This window comes from Stenella coeruleoalba (assembly GCF_951394435.1).
Source record: "Stenella coeruleoalba genome assembly, chromosome: 18".
NCBI lineage: Eukaryota > Metazoa > Chordata > Mammalia > Artiodactyla > Delphinidae > Stenella > Stenella coeruleoalba.
Window position 1 is genome coordinate 20,142,316 of NC_137164.1, and position 20,507 is coordinate 20,162,822.

A 20,507-nucleotide genomic window follows, 5' to 3' on the forward strand; every position below is an offset into this window, starting at 1 on the left:
CAGTTAAATGGACTGGCAGTTTCTCCTCCAAAGGCCAAGAGTCAACAGAATTCCACCATGCCTCTTCCCCATACCCAAGAAGAAATATCTTTTATTTTGTTGACTTAGTTTTCATGAAGGGTAGAAAAGACATGAAAAGGCCACAGTGCTCAACCCTGGTTGTTATGAAGGGGACGTCTGTCATGATCACACACAAGCACAACGCTCTAAATTCCTCCTGGTTACCAGCTTGGGGGGGGAGGTGGGGTGTGGGAGTGGAGGTGGGAGTTTGAAGACAGCAAAAACTCACATAGACAACACGACTATCATGTGATGTCATTACTCAGCATATCTTAGAAGACTTACAATTTAATTAGGTGGCACTGGTATTTTCTAGATATTATTATACATTTGGAGATAAACAGATAAGTCACCTACCATTTCACAAGCTACAAATAAACCTTTTATGCAAACATAACATTCCACCTTAAATTATTCCCAAACTGAGAAATAACTCAATTCCAAGGGTCCAATTCCTAGAGGACATGTTTCAACTAAACCCAATAATCAAACAGGAATTAAAGGCCTTATAATTGAATAAACAAGATGACCATCTCCTGGTCACTTTTCAGATTGCCCTATGTTACTATTTTATATTACACGTTTACATTCATTAAGTAAATTTGATAGAAGGCATCAAAAATAATTATATATGTATAGGGATTTTCACTGGTGGCACAATGGATAGGACTCCACGTTCCCAATGCAGGGGGCCTGGGATTGATCCCTGGTCAGGGAACTAGATCCCACATGCATGCTGCAACTAAGAGTTCACATGACACAACTAAGGAGCCCATGTGCCACAACTAAGGAGCCCATGTGCTGCAACTAAGGAGCCAGTGAGCTGCAACTAAGACCTGGCGCAACCAAATAAACAAGTAAATATTTTTTTAAAAATCTAGTGGATTTATTAAAATATAATAATAATAGTTATATACGTATATATAGTGCCTGGCTTTCAAAGAGATTAGAGGACTTACATACATTTTTCATATACCCTGATACAGTATCTCTGAAAAGTAAGAGACATACTTTTTCTTAATCTTCTCCATTTAGTTATCAATTCCTTTAAAGAGTTCAACACTAGAGAATATGTCTTAACACATGGTAATATTAAAGTAGGAGATGTCGGGGCTTCCCTGGTGGTGCAGTGGTTGAGAGTCTGCCTGCTGATGCAGGGGGCACGGGTTCGTGCCCTGGTCTGGGAGGATCCCACATGCCGCGGAGCAGCTGGGCCCGTGGGCCATGGCCGCTGAGCCTGCGCGTCCGGAGCCTGTGCTCCGCGACGGGAGAGGCCACAACAGTGAGAGGCCCGCATACAGCAAAAAAAAAAAAAAAAAAGTTGGGTGCTTAATGATCCCTTTATTTATTTCCTTTCCTTTACTTAGAAATTCATCACCAAACTTTGTTTACAATACTCCATACACTTCCTCTTCAACCATTGTCAGTTTCAACAAATTCTCTCTGTTCTTGAATTAAAGACTCCTGAGATTCATATTCCAATATAGTCTTTCTACCATCTGAAGACGGCAACGTTATTCTACCCTAAACTAGGCTCAACGTAAAAATCACCCTATCAAAACAAATTTTATTAATGCTTTTAAAGCAAAATACAAAGTTAAGATTAGATTCTCTAGTATTTGTAGAATTTTATAGTTTACATCATGCCAGAAGAAATATGTCATCTATAGCCAAAAGTTTCTCAGTGTATATATATATATTTAAAACAACAATGCAAAGTTAAATCTATTTACTTGCTGCATGCAGGGCTGCTGGAGGTGAAAGTGTCAGGAGTAGGTTAAGTGACGTAAACATACCAACTACATAGCTCTTGGGTTATTTCCCTTATATGGGTTGGGATTAGAAGGCAGATGTTTTAGGGAGATAATGAGTCAATATCTGTAGACACCACTCTACTGGTTCTATCAGGCAACAAGGTAATCAACATTCTGTTGCAGAAGAAACAGCATGAATGGCTCTTACACAAGAAAACTCAAATGAACTAGAAACCTGGAAAAATGAAAGTTACATAGGTTGAGCCTCTAGATTATCCTAATAGTAACCTACATCTTATTTACCAAAAGTAAGTAAGAGCCACTTAAAAACATGACCAAGATTTATTTTTCACTCCCAAGGAAAAAGATACGCAGTCCTAATGAAATGCGATGAAAACCCATTTTTGACTGCAAAGAAAGCTGCAGAAGACTCCTAACTCTCAGTGGTCAACCAAAACAAACAACAAAAACCCTAAAAAAATAAACGACATTATTATCTATCATAAATTAATGCTATACCTGGTTTACTGGGAATCCTGTCGTTTAAAGTTTGGCATATTGTTACACAGCACGAGCCCTGCTAGTTAGGTGCTACTCTTTGCGCATTAAGATAATGCAACTGAGGCTTCCCTGGTGGCGTAGTGGTTGAGAATCTGCCTGCTAATGCAGGGGACACGGGTTCGAGCCCTGGTCTGGGAAGACCCCACATGCTGCGGAGCAACTAGGCCCGTGAGCCACAACTACTGAGCCTGCGTGTCTGGAGCCTGTGTTCCGCAACAAGAGAGGCCGCGATAGTCAGAGGCCCGCGCACCGTGATGAAGAGTGGCCCCCGCTTGCCACAACTAGAGAAAGCCCTCGCACAGAAACGAAGACCCAGCACAGCAAAAATAAATAAATAAATTACTAAAAACTCCTACCCCTACCATCTTCTTTAAAAAAATAAAATAAAAAGATAATGCAACTGACAAGAGTGAAGGCTGCACAAAGGCTTGAACTTTGCAACTTTGTTTTAACAGTAGAGATAGATTTGATAAAACAGCTCCCCTTCTCTCCTGACATCCCAGATGTGAGTCAAGAATTTAGGAAACAAGGAGTCAAAATCTGGCCAGAGAAGTTGACAGTCACAGCAGCGAAGTCTAAAAGTTAGACCTTAAAATAGTTTTCTTAACTTCAGGGCTACTTAGTGCATTCATAGGTTACACTGTGTTGTGCTTAATCAGAGTCAATACAGAACACTGACGCATCCTCAGCAAACACTGACCTAATTAATTTAATGGGCTAAAGACAGCAAACTTTGTATCTTGCTGGAGTTGCTCAGTGCTTTTCCTTAACTTTCTCCGGTGGCCTAAAGTGAACAGGCTCAGTCAGCGCTGGGTAGCAAACCGAATGGCACCAATAACCCCCAAACCTGCAAGGCCCTAATTTGTCCCAACCCCCAAACCTTTTCCACTTCCTTCATCCTTCCTCCTCCAAAATCTACGTCAATACCCGAAGAAAATATACCAACAAGTTTCCAAGTACCAAACAGTCAAAACGTATAAATGATGCTGTATAAATTATTTTAAGAAACCGAAACATCTTGTCCTACTGACATTCAGAGAAGTCTAGTGCCAAAAACGAAATTAACGGCACCACAAATGTATTAGAAAAGATATTTCTTCAATAATCTTCATGTGATTTACTTCAAAGGGTGATCAGAAAAGATCAAAGAAAAAAAACTGATGGAAATGCAAGCAGTTATTTTTTTTCATCGAATTTGATTATAACCTTTATAGTCAACCTACCTTAAATTTAAGTAAGTCAGCATCTGCAGATTAATGATGGCCTCCGGAATGACTCTGATACAATTATGATACAGATTAAGAATTTCCAGTGATACAAAATGGCACAATTCCATTGGAACTTCAACCAGTCTGTTTTTAGATAAATCTATAAGAAAAGGAAAAAATAGCTTGTTAATAACTCTTCAACATAATCTAATACAGTCTTATCAACTATCAATACTTTTTCCTTAACACATTTTAAAATAAACATTATCATCTACATTTAGATCAACACTATCATTTTTTGCACCATTGTTACTATGGCGTTGTGATTCCCGTTTCCTAGCGTTGTATAGCCCAATTCATATAAAAAAGCAAAAATACTGCTGAAACAGTTTTAGCTCTATTTTTTTTTAATAAATTTATTTATTTTTTGCTGCACGTGCGTTTTCTCTAGTTGTGGCAAGCGGGGGCTACTCCTCGTTGCAGTGCACAGGTTTCTCATTGTGGTGGCTTCTCTTGTTGCAGAGCACAGGCTCTAGGCATGTGGGCTTCAGTAGTTGTGGCACGTGGGCTCAGTAGTTGTGGCTCACCGGCTCTAGAGCGCAGGCTCAGTAGTTGTAGTGCACGGGTTTAGCTGCTCCGCGGCATGTGGGATCTTCCCGGACCAGGGCTCGAACCTGTGTTCCCTGCATTGGCAGGCGGATTCTTAACCACTCCGCCACCAGGGAAGTCCTAGCTCTTTATATTAATTTGTAAATTCAGGCCAGGTATAAGGGCAACCGAATCAACATTTACTTTTCGCTCCATCTGAAAATTATTTTTCCCCTGGACAAATATGTAAAACTGAATCCTTTAATATATCTGAATACACATAGTTACCTTAATATTTCATTTATTTAATTCAATTTTGCATTCATAACATATTATCTCTCAGAACATGTCTTTTATACCTTTCCCAAACAAACACATAGTAGATACTAAAGTATTTCATTCACTAGAATTACTGAGCACGTACAATGTACAAGAAAGAGATAAAACAGTCGTGTCTATGAAGGATGGATACTATACCGCATGCCCTTCAGTAAAACTGGCTCCCTCGCCAAGTGTACCAAAGACAGTAATAACGGTCTACAGAGTAACGTAAACATACAGTACAGTTCACAGTATCACCATCTCAACAATAAAAATATGGAATCGTCCTTAACATGGTAAACGTGATTGTGAAATGCCATGAAACGCTGAATATAAAAAAGAGCCACCAACTCTTGAAAACAGTAACTCAACAACAACAGAGCACCTCACCCTTATTTAGCAGGGGCTTCATCGGTATGAATTGAAGATGTTCAGTAAATAATACTTCAGATACACTTAAGGAATCACACTATGTGGGTGAGGGACTTAAATAGGTCACTATTACAATGAAATATAAGTCAGAAAGCTACCTCGCTAACTGACCTGCCAATAGATAAACACATAAATCAACAAAAACAGGTCTAGATTGCTTCAGAGGGGGAATTCCAGGAAAGTTTTAAGGGATAATTCTGATTAATATTTAAACCATTTCAAACCATAGGAAAGGAAGGGAACTTTCCAAATTCTTATTTAAACAGCAAGGTATAATATTGATACCATCAACCAACAAAGAAAGTACACAAAAGGGAAACTACATATGAATCTCCTTTCCAAATACTGATGTGAATCCTAAATTAAAAATGAGCAAACAGGGCTTCCCTGGTGGCGCAGTGGTTGAGAGTCCGCCTGCCGATGCAGGGGACACGGGTTCGTGCCCCGGTCCGGGAGGATCCCACATGCCGCGGAGCGGCTGGGCCCGTGAGCCATGGCCGCTGAGCCTGCGCGTCCAGAGCCTGTGCTCCGCAACGGGAGAGGCCACAACAGTAAGAGGCCCGCGTACCAAAAAAAAAAAAAAATGAGCAAACAGAATTAAGCACTTACATAAAAAGATTAACATACTATGATTAAGTGGGACTTATTCTAGGAATATAAGGATTTTTAAAAATTATTTCAACAATTCATCATATAAAAAGAGTGAAATATGAAATAGTATATGATCATCTCTCCACTGTCATCCTTGTTTTCCCTTCCCCTTCTTCTATGATTCACACTGCAGTAAACTTCTTTTGAGGTCTCTGAGAATTTCAATAGGAAAATCACATGCAAAACTATCAGCTGTCCAGGGTCTGGCCAACAGTATCGCCCTAATCCTTTAATTGAGCTATTTTGTATTTTTCCAGGAATTCTTTTTTTGATAGTACTATATTATCCACTATAAATAAAGTTATAAGGTGTTAATGGTGGGCACCTGTCACGCCGGAACCTACAATGCTAGCCAAATGAACAGACCTCCGTGTCCACTGAGTCAGTGAGAATTTACCTATGCAACGCACCCCTATCATCCTGGGTTTGTGTACCGGTTTCTAAATTAAAAGGGAAGAAATCACAAAACCTACATGTAGCTTAGATTCTTTCAATGCCTGTATATCAATAGAAACAGATGCCTAGATTAAATTAAAACAAAGCTGAAAAACAGAAAGGAACAAAAGTTTTCCTTTCCTGTTTGTTTAGCATCACTACCCAGATTATTGACATTTTCATCAACATTTACTAAGTACATGATTTCTGCAGAAATGAAAAACACAGAGGGCTACTTTTAAAAAGTTTATCATTTGAAAGATGAAAGGCACAAACCCTGAATTGAACCATAAGGTAAAAGGTTCTAATTGTGCTTAAAAAAAAAAGTACAAATAAAGAGCTAAAATCCAGATGGGTAAATGTTATCATCCCTTGAGCACTTCCATCAAGCCAGGCATTACGCCTGGAGCTTTGCATCTAGTACCTCATTTAAACCAATGCAAGGAGCAGTGTCACCGCCAACCTAAAGATGAGGAAACTGGCTCAGAAAGCTTATGTGACTTGTCCAAAGCCACAGAAATAAGTAATCATATTCACACCTCAGTATGTCTAACTGCAAGGCCTGACTGAGTTCCCCACGTGAGACCACTCTGCAAGATCATGATGTGTCCCACAGCTAGATTATTAGGAAGATACAGTGATTAAATCTTCACTGCATTTTTATTTACCCAAAATGCAATAAAAACAAAGTCAACATGTTCTGTGTAAAGACTCAGAGGATAAGAAAGTTATAAACATTAAGTTCAAAAGAGAAAGTAATGAAAACAATATGTCACCTGATGGGCTAAATTCTGGAAGTGGCTATAGGAAACTTGGTAAGTAGAAACTCTGGCTTCAACTGCCAATTATCCTAATCTTACATAAGCACTCTGTTTCACTAAAGAGTTTCGAATGAGTTTTCAAATACGTGACTTACTTTTCCTGCTTGGGTCTGAATATCATTTAATGCTCATCTAACTTTCTTATTGGAAGAGAAAAAGAGGGTGCGAAAAACCGAGCAGGTTTGCTTTCCTATAATTGACTTAGGCTCACGCAGAAATCATCTTGGATCCTCGGGCGTCCACTAACCCGCAATGGGAAAGATGCCCAGAAAGGCTGGGGAAGTCAGTCTGGATTAAGACGTTTTGACTTTGATAATCCAGAGTGGATAATCCGATTATAAACAATGGAACAAATGACATACCAGCTTGTTCAAAAGTCTTCCTATCAGCTGAAAGCAAAGAACTAAAATGGGGTCTGGTCCCTCTTTTAAAACACACACACGTACACACACACACACACACACACACACACACACACACACACACACAGGAGGAGGAAGAGATCCAGGACTTAGTTGTAATTAAAGACGTGAGCAGACGGTCAGTTCATGGTGCCCACACAGATGTGAGTGTCCCTAACTGGGACTTTGAAAGGGCAGATCCATGCCAGAGACAGAGAGAGCTCAAGCAGCAAGCAGAAGCCTGGCTGTCCCGGTCATGACGACAGATAGACCAAGATGGGAGCAATGAAGGTTCTCCAACCCAGGAAAGACAGAAAGAATAAGAGCTCAAAGATAACAGGCAAGTGTTAAGGAGGCAATCTGTATCTTTAGTTTGAAATACAACCCAAACCAGCTTGGGCAAACGGGTCAGGAGCTGTGAGAAGCCCAGTACTTTCCGAGTGATAGAAAGATAAGTAAGCTTTTAAACTAGAGATAAACAGTGATGAGGAATTTGTGTTTCTTTTTGTTGTTTATTTCTCTAATTTTGTTATAAATACATGGAGGTATAAATGAACCCACTTATGAGCTATTTCCCTAAATAAAGTATTCGCCTAGCATTTCTCAATCTCGTTGGTATACTGGAATCACTTTTAAAAATCCTGAAGTCTGGGGTCCATGGCCAGAAGTACTAGGGTGTGACCTGGGCATCCCTGTATATCCAGTTGATTCCCACTATCCCAGGGGAAACACCAGTGAGGCACCCTCTCAGCTTCCTACCTAAAGCAAGACCCACCAACAGGTGGCGCTCTCCTAGGAGCAGGCGATCAGGCCCGGGAAGGGTCCGGTTTCGACAACAGGCTTGGGAAAGAAAGCCTGTGCCAATCCAGGGTTAACCACTGCTCAATGAGATTCTTACTCTAAATTCCAACTCAACTGTTTTTTGGATACAATCAGAGCAACAAAAATCCGATCTGCAACGGAGTTTTCATATCATCGGTTGGCTACGATCAGAGAAAATTTGGTTTTTTCCTCACTGAATCTTCACCATAACCTAGGGAGGCAGGTGCTGTTATAACTCCCTGGTATGTGTGGACACCAAGGCCCAGAGAGGTTAGGTAACTTGCCTGAGGTGACAGAGCTAGTAAGTGGCAGAGGCAAGAACTGAACCAGTAGGTAGTTCTGAACCACTGCCGGGTCGGCCTTGTAGGACTGCGATTAGGGAAGGTCAGTTGTTCTTGTGCGTATCTCTAATTTAAAAAACAATAATAATAACAGATCCGTTTCTGGTGCCGGGTCAGGAGGCATTAAATGATCCCAAAGCTCTGGACTAAAAGTAGGTGATCTTTGACCAGGTCCTAATATTTTCTCCAGGAAGAAGAGCACGTGTCATGGTGCCCGGTTGCCTACCCCCAAGCTGGACTCCGTCCTTCCTTGCTGGAAACCTGCCCGGCGGTCTAGCCTGGCCCTGGGGAGCGGGGTCCACCGCAGCTCTGGGCAAACAGCCGGGCAGCAAACCGGAACTCCAGAACCACGTCCTCCTCGTGTCTGCTTCTTAATTGAAACGTTCACATGAGAGCAGAGCAGCCAGAAATAAAACAATAAGTTTCGACCCGGCCAAAACAAGCTTTGCAAAGCCCTAAAATAAAGTAGCCAAAGGAATAAAAATGAGCAGAGGAGGGTAGAAAAACAGTCAGTGGAATCTGGTACGCAGTCAGCACCCTCAGAGGCACCATGTTGTTTTTGTATAAAAAAGGAAAGTGATGCCTCAGGAGGGACTGGACGGGGCCTCCCACTCTCCACCGACGACATGCTGAGCTATCAGCCGCCACAGCCGCCAGCAGAAGCCTAATGGACCAGCACAGCTGGCAACCTAATTTGCAACGTCTTGCTTTCTGGTCAGAAGAAAAGGCCTGATCACTGGCGGTCGAGTCACGCCCAGTTCCGAAAGGGCCAAATGAGACATGTTTTGAGTTGAAGGATAAACATGTTATCATGGAAGTTTAATTTTAGCCTATTGGCACCTATCATGATGTCTCAATAACTGGGTGAAATATGTGTCCTTGACATATAAATCTAACCCCCTGACCCACAGACAAGCATATGGGACCCAATGTCTTCCTTGTACTGAAGGGACACTCTGTGCCAGGCCATCTGCACCCTCTTGCTCGGTCCCTCCTGGGTCCACTGTTCAGAGATAATGCTTGGGTGGAAGGATGGTCTGGGGCCGCTTGCCCTGTCTGGACAATCCATATCCCTTTTCTTCTAGGTAGGCAGGGGTCTCTCCAGAAGAATCTCAGCTATATCCTTCTACAGGGGAGCGCTCCACAATGTCCTGGGTGTCGACTGCCCCTCCTCTTTCAGCACAGACGCCCCGCCCAGCCCCGTGATTCAGCCCCCACGGGGCACTCCCGGGACAATTGCACATTTGGAAATGCTCTGGAGCGAGGGAGCCTGCTCCAGGCAGTGAAGCAGAGCCCGTGGGCTGACTCATCCTTGACTCTGGAGATAAAACCACCAGACACTTCCAGTGTTAAACAGGCAGAACTAGTAAGAGGATTCATAAAAGTTTCGAGTGAGTCAGCCAAGATTTCACGCTACATCTCTAAGAGATCAATAAAAAACATCTTGTCACACACTAGAGACTTGTTAAACAATTCCTCCGTATGAACCATGACGTCTTCCCTGATGACCTACTTAAAATGTCAGCATGTCCATCGTAACCCCCCTCCCTCTGTTCTACATTTTCTTTTTTGTCTTAGCACTTGGATAACCTTCTAAAATAGCATACAATTTACTCATGTATTTTGGTTGTTACTGGAATGAAAGTTCCATGAAGGCTGGGATCTTTACATTGTTCACCGGTAGACAGGAAGAGCTTAATAAATATTCACTGAGTAAATGTGGCAGGAAAGCAGATTCTTAGGTCAGACAGCTGGAGTTCAAATCCTGATCCCACCACTTAGTGTGTAGACTCGGAAATAATTACTTAATTTCCGTATGCCGCAGTTTCTTTGCCTGTAATGTGAGGATAATAATAGTACTGGCTCCGCTGAATTATTGGAAGGATTAAATGAGATGATACATATAAAGTCCTTAGAGCAGCACCTGGCACAGAGGGAAGGACTCTAAGAATAGTCTCTATCATTATGTTAGCTAATGCTGGGATCCAAATGCAGTATTTCTAGCAAGAAAAAAGGCCTGGGCTGGGAAGGAGTTTAAAATCTAGCTGACAAGCACACGAAGCACACCATATGTACAAATGCCTCATGATAATAATAAATCAGAGATGAAAGAATAGAAAAAAAAATTGTGTATTATGAGTGAAAAACCTATAAGTTGGTTTGAAGGCTCCCTTTCCCAAGCTGAAGGAGGAAATCAGATATAGAAATTAGTCTTGGGAAATGCCAAAAAGGATATAATGACAGCCTCTTGGCCTGGTGATTTTATTAGCAGCTGATACCTATTGAGCCCACAAAGTACTAAAGAGGTAATTACCTATAGGTGGCCTTTTCCTGAACAACTGCATTACTGAAATGTTGATAGCAAAAACTGATTTCTTTATTGTACTTCTTCTATCCAAAGTGTTGCCAAAAAAAATGAGGAAATCATATTTTAAAAGACCACCGCAGATGGAATTGGCGGGTGGCGGGAAATTCCTGTTCCAAAGTATAATCATTTTACTTAAAGAATCTCAGAAGCTTTTACTCTTAAACACAATTCTAACAAAAGCTATTATTGACTGTTTCAGTCCCACTGCATTTCAGAAGCAACAAATAGATTTTTTAAAGGGAGGTAGCCATAAGAAAGTGTGCTTCTAGAAAAAAAATAGTAACAAAGAGTGAAATATACAGACATATTAAAATTTAAGTATTTTAAATGTAATGGTCAGAGCCCTTCTAAATATTATAGCACAATGTACTAGTAGGACCGAAATAATACTCACAATGCTGAATAACCTAGCAATAGTTAACATATTTGGGAATTAAACTGTCTTTTTTTTAAATTTATTTATTTATTTTTGGCTGCGTTGGGTCTTTGTTGCTGCTCACGGGCTTTCTCTAGTTGCGGTGAGCTGGGGCTACTCTTTGTTGTGGTGCGCGGGCTTCTCATTGCGGTGGCTTCTCTTGTTGTGGAGCACGGGCTCTAGGCGCGTGGGCTTCAGTAGTTGTGGCGTGCGGGCTTCAGTAGTTGTGGTGCGTGGGCTCAGTAGTTGTGGCGCACGGGCTCTAGAGCGCAGGCTCAGTAGTTGTGGCGCACAGGCTTAGTTGCTCCGTGGCATGTGGGATCTTCCTGGACCAGGGCTCGAACCCGTGTCCCCTGCATTGGCAGGCGGATTCTTAACCACTGCGCCACCAGGGAAGCCCTAAACTATCTTTCAAATGTTCTGTTCAAGAGAGCAGGGCAGTGTCTATTTTTAATGTTTTTGTGTAAAATTACTCAAAACAAAAACATTTTAGGTGGTTACCGTTTCTCTGAAATGACCCATTCCCTAGTGATTCTGTTTAGCTAATGAATCATTTCCCATTTGCTTAAACAGAACTTTTGCTCTGAGACATAATAAAAACAGCCCATCAACAGTAATAATCTTTTAAATGAGAAATACTAATTTGAAAGGAAAATACTAATTTTCTCATAGAGCATGGTTGCTTTAAGTAGCATTATTTGCAATAGTCAAAAGGTAGAAATAACCCAAATCTCCAACGAGGATGAATGGATAAGCAAAATGTGGTCTATACATACAATGGATTAGCATTCAGCTTTAAAAAGGGAGGAAAGTTTGCCATATGCTACCACATGTCCTTGAGGACATTATGCTAAGTGAAATACGCCAGTCACAAAAAGACAGATACTGTATGATTCCACTTACACGAGGTTCCTAAAGTCGTCAAACTCAGAGAGACAGAAAGTAGAATGATGGTTGCCAGAAGCTGGGGGAAGGCAGGATGTTAAGTTATTATTTAGAAGGTACAGAGTTTCAGTTTTGCAAGGTGAAAAGAGTTCTGTGGACGGACGATGGTGACAGTACACAACAACATGAATGTACTTAATGCCACCGAACTGGGCCCTTAAACATGGTTAAGATGGTAAATTTGATGCTACATGTTATTTTATCACAATTGAAAACAAAGAATGCTTTTTAAAATGGTCACAAAATACAAACAGTATCCTGGAACTTACAGTTTCCCAGAATAACAGAAATGACTTACCATGCCAGGCTGGAAGCCCGAGTGAAGGGGACAACTTTGGGGAATTACACAGGGACAGATGGCGCATCTACACCGTCAACGTTATTAGGCAACTCTATGACCAAGTACCACTAAGTCAGCACTGACCTTACCTAACAGTGTTCTCTACCTCCACCCACTGATCCACATACACGTATACACTCATCACACTGCCAACCATTGTTATGTGCTTGATACAACTGCACCTCATAAATGCTGGGAAGAAGAGTGAATAGCAGTGCCTGGAACTTAACAAATGACAGTTGAGAAAAGAAATAAATCAGGGCATGGCTTCGGCTTTAACAATCTCACAGAGCAGAAAGGAAGAGAGACGCAGAGCCCCATGGTAAAATTCTAGAGAGACATGTGAGAAGAAGCACAGTCACAGATAACCGCAGGAACGGGGGTCCCCGAGGGTGCAGAGGAGCCCAAAGGAGACACAGCATGGGGCTCTGCTGAGACCCTAGGCGGGGAAAAGAGAGTGTGCGGGCCAGCCCCCTGGCAGGTCAGACTAAGGGCAACTGCTCAGGTGCTGTGAGCGGGGCAGGAACCCTTGGGTTCTCTGGGGTGCAGGAGGGAGAACAGAGTCTCTGGAGCTTTCCCTGTGAGGTTCTAGAGCTCAAAGAGCACTTCAGTAAAGCACATGATAAAGTATTTAAAATGAAACAAATACCTTGCTGCTGGACTACAGTTGAGCAGCTGGTGACAATCACTCACCAGCCAGTTCATGGATCGTCTCTGTCACATTGTAACTAGAGGAAAACTAGTTACTAGTGATTAAGGCATCTGGCAAGGGCTGCACAGTGAGTAAATGGGGAATGCAAAGAAAGTGAGTCCCAAGGGCTCTAAGGGCTCAAACTCACATGAGTGCATTGGAGTTAAAGGAAGAGAGTGGACTTTCTGTGAACAGAGCAGAAGACAGAGTGGCCAACCTTGAACTCCATGGCCTCAGTCTGCCTGGAGTTTACTATCATTCCAGGTTTACTACCCAGAATGAAACAAGGCACAGTTGTGAGTTGATTACATAAATATTAACCTCAACCAGGGGCTTCCCTGGTGGCGCAGTGGTTAAGAATCTGCCTGCCAATACAGGGAACACGGGTTCAAGTGCTGGTCCGGGAAGATCCCACATGCCGCGGAGTCACTAAGCCCATGCACCACAACTACTGAAGCTTGCGCGCCTAGAGCCCGGTGCTCCGCAACAAGAGAAGCCACTGCAATGAGAAGCCCGCACACTGCAACGAAGAGTAGCCCCCACTCGCCACAACTAGAGAAAGCCCATGCGTAGCAACGAAGACCCAAAACAGCCAAAAATAAATAAATAGATAAATAAATTTATTTTAAAAAAAACTCTCAACCATAAAACAAATGTTATTTGCTGAAAGAAAGCCCTTTATAATAAAAAGACCTTACCATAATTTTTTTCCAGGATTTCTACCTTTGTTAGCTTTTGAAATCAAATATACTGTGAAAGAGTCTACAGAACGTTAGAAAACTATAAGCATCAATTAATTAGATTCTTTTATTATATATTTTAAAAATAGCAAATAAAAACATTAGGAAAGTTAATATTACCCCCCCAAGGTAAAGAGGATGGAATGCTTTTATATTTTTTATTATTGATTTGGTCTCTCATTAAAAGGAGGTTTCTAGAGGCAAATCAGATATTTCATTTTTTGCAATGTTGTAAATAATCTCAGGCATGAGACCGTGTAAGATCTTTAACTATCAAAGATAAAATTACTGACCCTCCAAGAGACTTTCTAACTGGCATGGAAACACATTAGTACATTTTTAGAGAGTTCTAAGATAAAGAAATGAATCTTTCCTTTCATTAACTCTGAACTAAATCACAGTTCTACTAACCAGATAATCCATGATTCAAGTTCCCCAAATACTTGTGTTAAACATCAAGGAGAGTAAGGGTAACAGCCATCACTTTGAAATAGAAATCATACAGAATTCAAAATTTATATCGTATGGTGTCAATTATATCAGTGGTTGACTAATCTCAAATGAGACAAAATTTTAAAAGCTACCCACAAGTTCTGAGCCAGTTTCAACATATTGCTGATAATGTCAAAGGAGAAATCGTTATCACAAACTTAATTAAAAAAAAAAACCTTAAAGACATTGCTAGTGATATTTTTAAGCAGATATGATTCAAGAAATCTAAAGTTACTGTAATATTTAAATGTAATATTCCATAAGAAAGCCAGTCTTATACATCAGTCTATTTGAAAATCCACAGTAATCTTCTAATACATAATAAAAATATTATTTTTACCACTAATGACATTTTATGTGTATAAAAATGCTCAGAGCAGCCTTAAATTATTGTTTCCTTTGTCTGTCCTTCTTTGAAAATAGACACATTATTTGGGGGAATTTTAAATTCAACTTTGTTATCTTTTGGATAAAACTGAAACTTGAAATTTCAAATGAAGCCTATAGTTTTAAGAGAGGGAAAAGGACAATTCATTATGCTTTCCTGTTTGGGAAAGCTCCTTCGCAACAGAGTCACTCAACAAATACTTTTTGTGCACCCACTGGGTACCAGTGGAATAGTTCTCAGCAGTGGGCAAAAAGCAGTGATCACTGGCAAAATCCCCGCCCTCCAGAGCTTACATTCTAGTGGGGTGTGACCTAAACAAAACTAATAGAGAAAAATAAAGTAGAATAAAGAAATAGGAAGTCTGGAGAAGGGGACTGCAAATTTGAACAGGATGACCAGGGAGAATTCACCAATAAAGTGAAAATGAGTGAAGAGTTGAAGGAAGGAAGAGAAGACGTCATGGGAATATCTGGGGAGATAAGCCTCTCCCCAGGATGAACAGCAAATGGAAGAGCCCTAAGGTGGGAGGAGGGGCCACATGGCAGGGACACCGGGGAACCTTGTGGGGCTCCAGCAGAGGGAACCAGTGTGATGATCTTAAGAAGGTGGAGGTGGCAGCCTTCCATAGGGACGTGGACAATTCCTCTCCAGCAACGGAGGTAAGGCAGCGAGCAGATCTGGGCACAGATGCAGATAACTGAGCGGATAGGGTGGTGGGCACACAGCGACGTTCCCTTCTGATTGCCTGCAAGCCCAAATAGCTGAGAGGGAGGGAGGGAGGAGAAGATGTTAACGGTTTTAGGAGAGACAAAGTCTGAAGTCGTCAATAAGAGAGCAGGAAAGTGACAGCACTGGAGAAACACAGAGTGAGTGCCGGTGGTCGTGAACTGAAAGCGAGACAGCTGGGACAGCCACAGTGCACACAAATGCCCAAGAGAAGGCGCATATTTCACTGTGTTCATTTGGTCATGTCCAACCTCAGTACCTTTGCCTATCAAAAAGCTCAACATAGAGATGAAAAAAAAAGTATTGGCTTACAGTTTGCAGCTGTGGTCCCAGAGTACATATCTAACCGGAGAGAGCCAAGCAAAGCCACCACAGGTGAGCCTACTCAGCGGTAAGTCACAGATGCTGGCCAGGTGGGGTGGGGGTGGGGGACTCCCAAGGCTGTGTGGCATCTTCCCTACCCCTTCCCACCACAAGTAAAACCATCTACACTCACTCAGTCATTTTCTGGATGTCTCTACAAGCTGGGCACAACATTCCAGATGTTGTATAGAGCAACATGAATTGAACACTCAATTCATAAGCACAAGTAACTCAGGGTCTAACAGGGGAGGAAGAGAAATCAAAGAAAATGTACAATGAATTAGATCTATTTTTATCAGCATGGTTAAATATCAATTCTGTCTGAAAGGTTGAGAAAGGCTTCAAGGAGGCATTGACCTGTAAGCTGAGTCTCTGGACAAGTGTCTGGGAGACCACCAGAGGCAGGGCGGGTAATTCACTCCAGACCAACAGGCGCAGCCCACTTGAAGACTGGAGGGACGGGGGAGCTCGCTGAGGAACTGTCACTGGCATTATGGCTGGGGCACGTGGGGTTGATGTTCAGCAGGGATGCATGGTTAAAAAGAGTGACGACAAAAATCCAGGTGAGAAATGAGAAGGGCCGGAAGTAAGGCAAAGACGTTCGATAGGGAAGAATGGTCATCAGCACCGTCGTCATCCTCACCATCACCACCACCATCAACAGGAGGGAATGGATAAGGGAGACATTTATGAGGCAGAATTGGCAGTGCTTAGTGCTCTGTTAAATATAGAAAGTGAAGAGAAAGAAAGAGCTGAGGGCATCTTGGGGTTTCTGGCTTGGGTAAATGCCCGGAAGCATGCTACTTGCTCAAAAAAAGAACTAGGTTTGTGGGTAATGGTGGGAGAGGAGAGTCATGCTGAGTTTAGTCTTTGATACATTGATCTAATGTATCTACGGAGCAACAGCGTGGTCTGTTGACCATTGGATTTTGGGTCTGGAGCCCATAAGAAAGGTCCTGGCTAAAATGTAGGTTTGGAAGACATCGGCGTATAAGTAAGGAGTGGTCATATATGACATTACCCTGGAAAAAAGTGAAAACTGACAAAAGAAAATGAGCTAGCAAAGGATCTCCAGCAGCTGCTACCATAAAGCCAATGTCCTTCTCTTTCCAATCACAACTTCTTGAAACCCAAAGGCTTGGTTCCATGGCCTGAGAGCCATGATGAATTCTGGAATTCAGACTTTTTGAACCAAAATCCAGTGTTATTTCCACTACAGCATTCTGTCCCGTGTGTTACTGTACAGTTCAATGATAATGATAGTTTTATACTGACACCCTGACCAAGTGTGTGTAATATGATGACAGCATTTAATTGCTACATTATCACTCACCTTTTAGGAACCAATCATGATCCATGCTTTAGAAATGAGTGTCCTTTCAGTTATACTTAGGGTCATGATCAATTCCTAAAACAACAAAAATACTGTAGGCTAAACTACCAAGGCAATTGAGAAATTTGACTCCTTCCAGAAACACTTACTTGGGCAATTTTTTTTCTTAGCGCAAGAATACGAAACAAAGTGTGGACTGTCTACAAAGTGCCTGATTTCCAATTTTTAAAGTTCACACTTAGCTAGGGCAGCACTGATAAGAAAGGCATTTTTGTGATGGTGACTGAATATAGTATATTCCATTGTAGGAACATGAATTTTAAGTCTAGAAATAGTTTCAGATGATTTCTGTATCCTTTTTACAGATCTAGCTGGAAGCTTCTTGCTGAACCAAAAAGTAATAAGATTGTTGATAATGAAACAGAAACTGCTTCACATTATCACTTATTAGAAACTATAATAGAAATGCAGTTTATCTAAATTATTTAAGAAAATATATTTAACTGGTATATTATTTTCAAATATATGGTTTCTGGAAGATTTAAATGTAAATAAAATGCTCATTTTTTTGAGACTTCTTTTTCCTCTCATTTTGGTCAATTTCCTCATCTACAATTCATGCATGACAAATAACTGTTGCTTACATTTTTGTAAAGCAAGAGCTTTTTATCCAAGGTTCTGAAAAGAGCTAGTGTGCATGGAATATATTCAGAAGTCTACCCACTTTCAGCCTCTTGAATTATGCTTTAAACTTGAAATCAACATAGGTTTTTATCTTTTCATTATTAATTGCTTCACAAACAATTTGAAATCCAAATCTTAGAAAATCTTTTTTTCCTCCTGAAGTTCAAACCGCACATTAGTCCCATGCTAAAGTGGGCACAAAAATGATGGATGCAAAATTATTCAGTGTCTGTCATGAGAAGTCTCTGGTCTTCACACTGAGTCAGTGGGCAGTAACTGCCCCACCTAAGCGTTCATACGTATATATGCACCACACATACGGCACTAGCTCATCGACGGTTCCTACCAGCAAATGTGGGCCCTGCCAGTGCTATAAGTCACCATGGCCACTAATCATTATTGAGTACTTACTGTCTCCCAGGCACATCGAGTGTTTTCTCTGAGCTTATCAGCTCATAAAAACTTAATGGGGATGTTATGCCCACTGGATAACAGTTTCTCAAGATGAAGAAACTGAGACAAAGAGGGGTAAAATAATTTGATCCATAATAAATGTACTTAATGCCACTGAATTGTACACCTCACAGTGGTTAAAATGGTAAACTTTGTTACATAATGTTTCACCCCCAAAATCATTTAAAATATCATTTAAAAAAGAATAAACAGCCAGAGACAAACCTGACTCCTTTTACCAAAATAAATTCCAGGTAGATTAACAATTTAACAGTAAAAAGAAACAAAAGTACAAGAAAAAAAAGTTGCAAAGCTGAGATTCAAACCCAAATAATCTAGCTTCAGAGTCCAGGCTACATGCTAATGGTCTTCCACAAATTGCTATTTTATGGGAAAAACTACCCAAAGTGCTATTTTATAGACCATCCTCATCATCATCAAATTAAGTTTCATAATAACTCAATAGCACCGCATGGCTTGCTGGAAAAATATGGAATGCACTGGGCAGGTCTATCTTCTGAACATGAGGGGCAAACCCCAACACAAGGTTGGAAGCCACCTAGAAAGCCTCAACATTGTAACAAGTTGTTCGTTCCAAGGGAGACTGCCAAATGCACTCGAGAATCCACTTTTGGAAGCTGTAGTTTAGGGGGAAATGTTTGCTATGGAAAGGATGCAGAAAATAATCACATGCGTGTTCTAAGAGACCACATGCATACAGCGGAGAACAAACAAAATTACAGTTTTCCAAAATACCTCGGAGTTGAAAGCTTGCAAAAAGCCTCAAAACTTTACTGTAGATCTAAAATAGGAAGGAGAGGATAGATCCCAAGCTGAGGTCTCCCGGTGGCCTTCAGACAGAAAGAGTCCCAGACCTAGGGAGCAGAACTGGAAGGGAGCTAGAGAAAACCAGAGAAAAGCAGAGCTCCCCAAAGCCTGCAGTTTCATAAATGTCTTCTATAAATGACTGCCTACCTCATTTATTTTACCATCTATCACATATTAAGTTAATTAGAACTTTCTCGTCATTGTTCTAAATATCAGTTTAAATGCACTTGAAAAAGGAAGAAAAGTCAAAACGCCCCTCTCCCCATGCATTCAAAGCTTCGATGCTGAGTATAATTTCCATCTGACAAACAATGCGGTCCTTTCCCAGTCCCAATTTCTTAACGCACACGAAAGCCTGGCAGAGAACAACTGATCGAGAAACAGAAGGGACTGCTGGGTGGAGCTCTCATCAAATTGTGGGACTGCTGAGATGCAGTTAAGTGAACCTTGGATTCTTGGACAACGGGTCATCTTATGATGACTGGCATACAAGATAACACAAAATACATTTCCATAGGATTAGTCAAAATAAAAACAAGTGAGATGTGAAAAGTAAAAGACAGACATGGGCTACAGACCCAGAGAAGACAGTTGTCACTGGTACTGTCTTATTAGTTGGGGAAAGATGTCTTTTCTTCCTACAAAGGATCCTATCCGGGTCTCACCAGTTTGCTGTTCTGCTCACTGATTTTGCCCAGCTTTGAAACCCTCGAAAAGCTCTGCACGTGGTCCCTGGCCTTTCTTCGTTTCCTTAGCTTACCAGGAACGCGGCATTAAAGTTCTTAGGAAAGGCCTCTGCGCTATCTTTACTTTCTGGTACTGGCAGATATTCAGCCCAGGCCCCTGTCACATTCACAGTGAATAAGACATTCAAAATACTTTGTAAAAATTACTCTATGGGTAATGCAATGGGTATGTTCAGTGATGTTTAGTGGCATCGGCATCGCTAGATATTGTCTGTCGCTACCCGGCATTTTCTGTCATGTGAATTAGACGGGCAAGAGGGGACTGGCTGAGCACAAAGTGGGAGTCGCACTCGTTCATACACGTTTGCCCCACATCACTGCTTTGTACATGCAAGTGACAGCAGCTGGACACGAAGTGTAATATGAAGCAGACACTCCGTGTAGCACCAGAGCCCACTGTGCCCGATGCCCCCCGTGGTCTGCGCCTGCTGGACCTCGCGTCTTAGGCGTCCCTCTGCCGTTCACTCTGTGGGAATCTCCCAGAGCTCTGGGCTTTTCTCTTGCTCCCAATACCCACCAGTCTCACCTCCTTCCCTACGTCCCCTTCCATCAAGCAGCCTCACATCTTTTCATAAGTTAAAGTCATATTTACCAAAGGGT

The 20,507-nt window shown here is 41.5% G+C and overlaps 1 protein-coding gene across 4 annotated transcripts in view; it reads right to left on the reverse strand.

Annotated features, from left to right (window-relative positions):
• LRCH1 (leucine rich repeats and calponin homology domain containing 1) overlaps positions 1-20,507 on the reverse strand; it is a 188,818-nt gene that overhangs the window by 93,688 nt on the left and 74,623 nt on the right. For all 4 annotated transcript variants that reach the window (XM_079903022.1, XM_079903025.1, XM_079903024.1 and 1 more), the window contains exon 2: positions 3,599-3,743. In XM_079903022.1, coding sequence (XP_079759148.1) covers positions 3,599-3,743 — 145 coding nt within the window. The remainder of the gene's footprint in view (positions 1-3,598; positions 3,744-20,507) is intronic.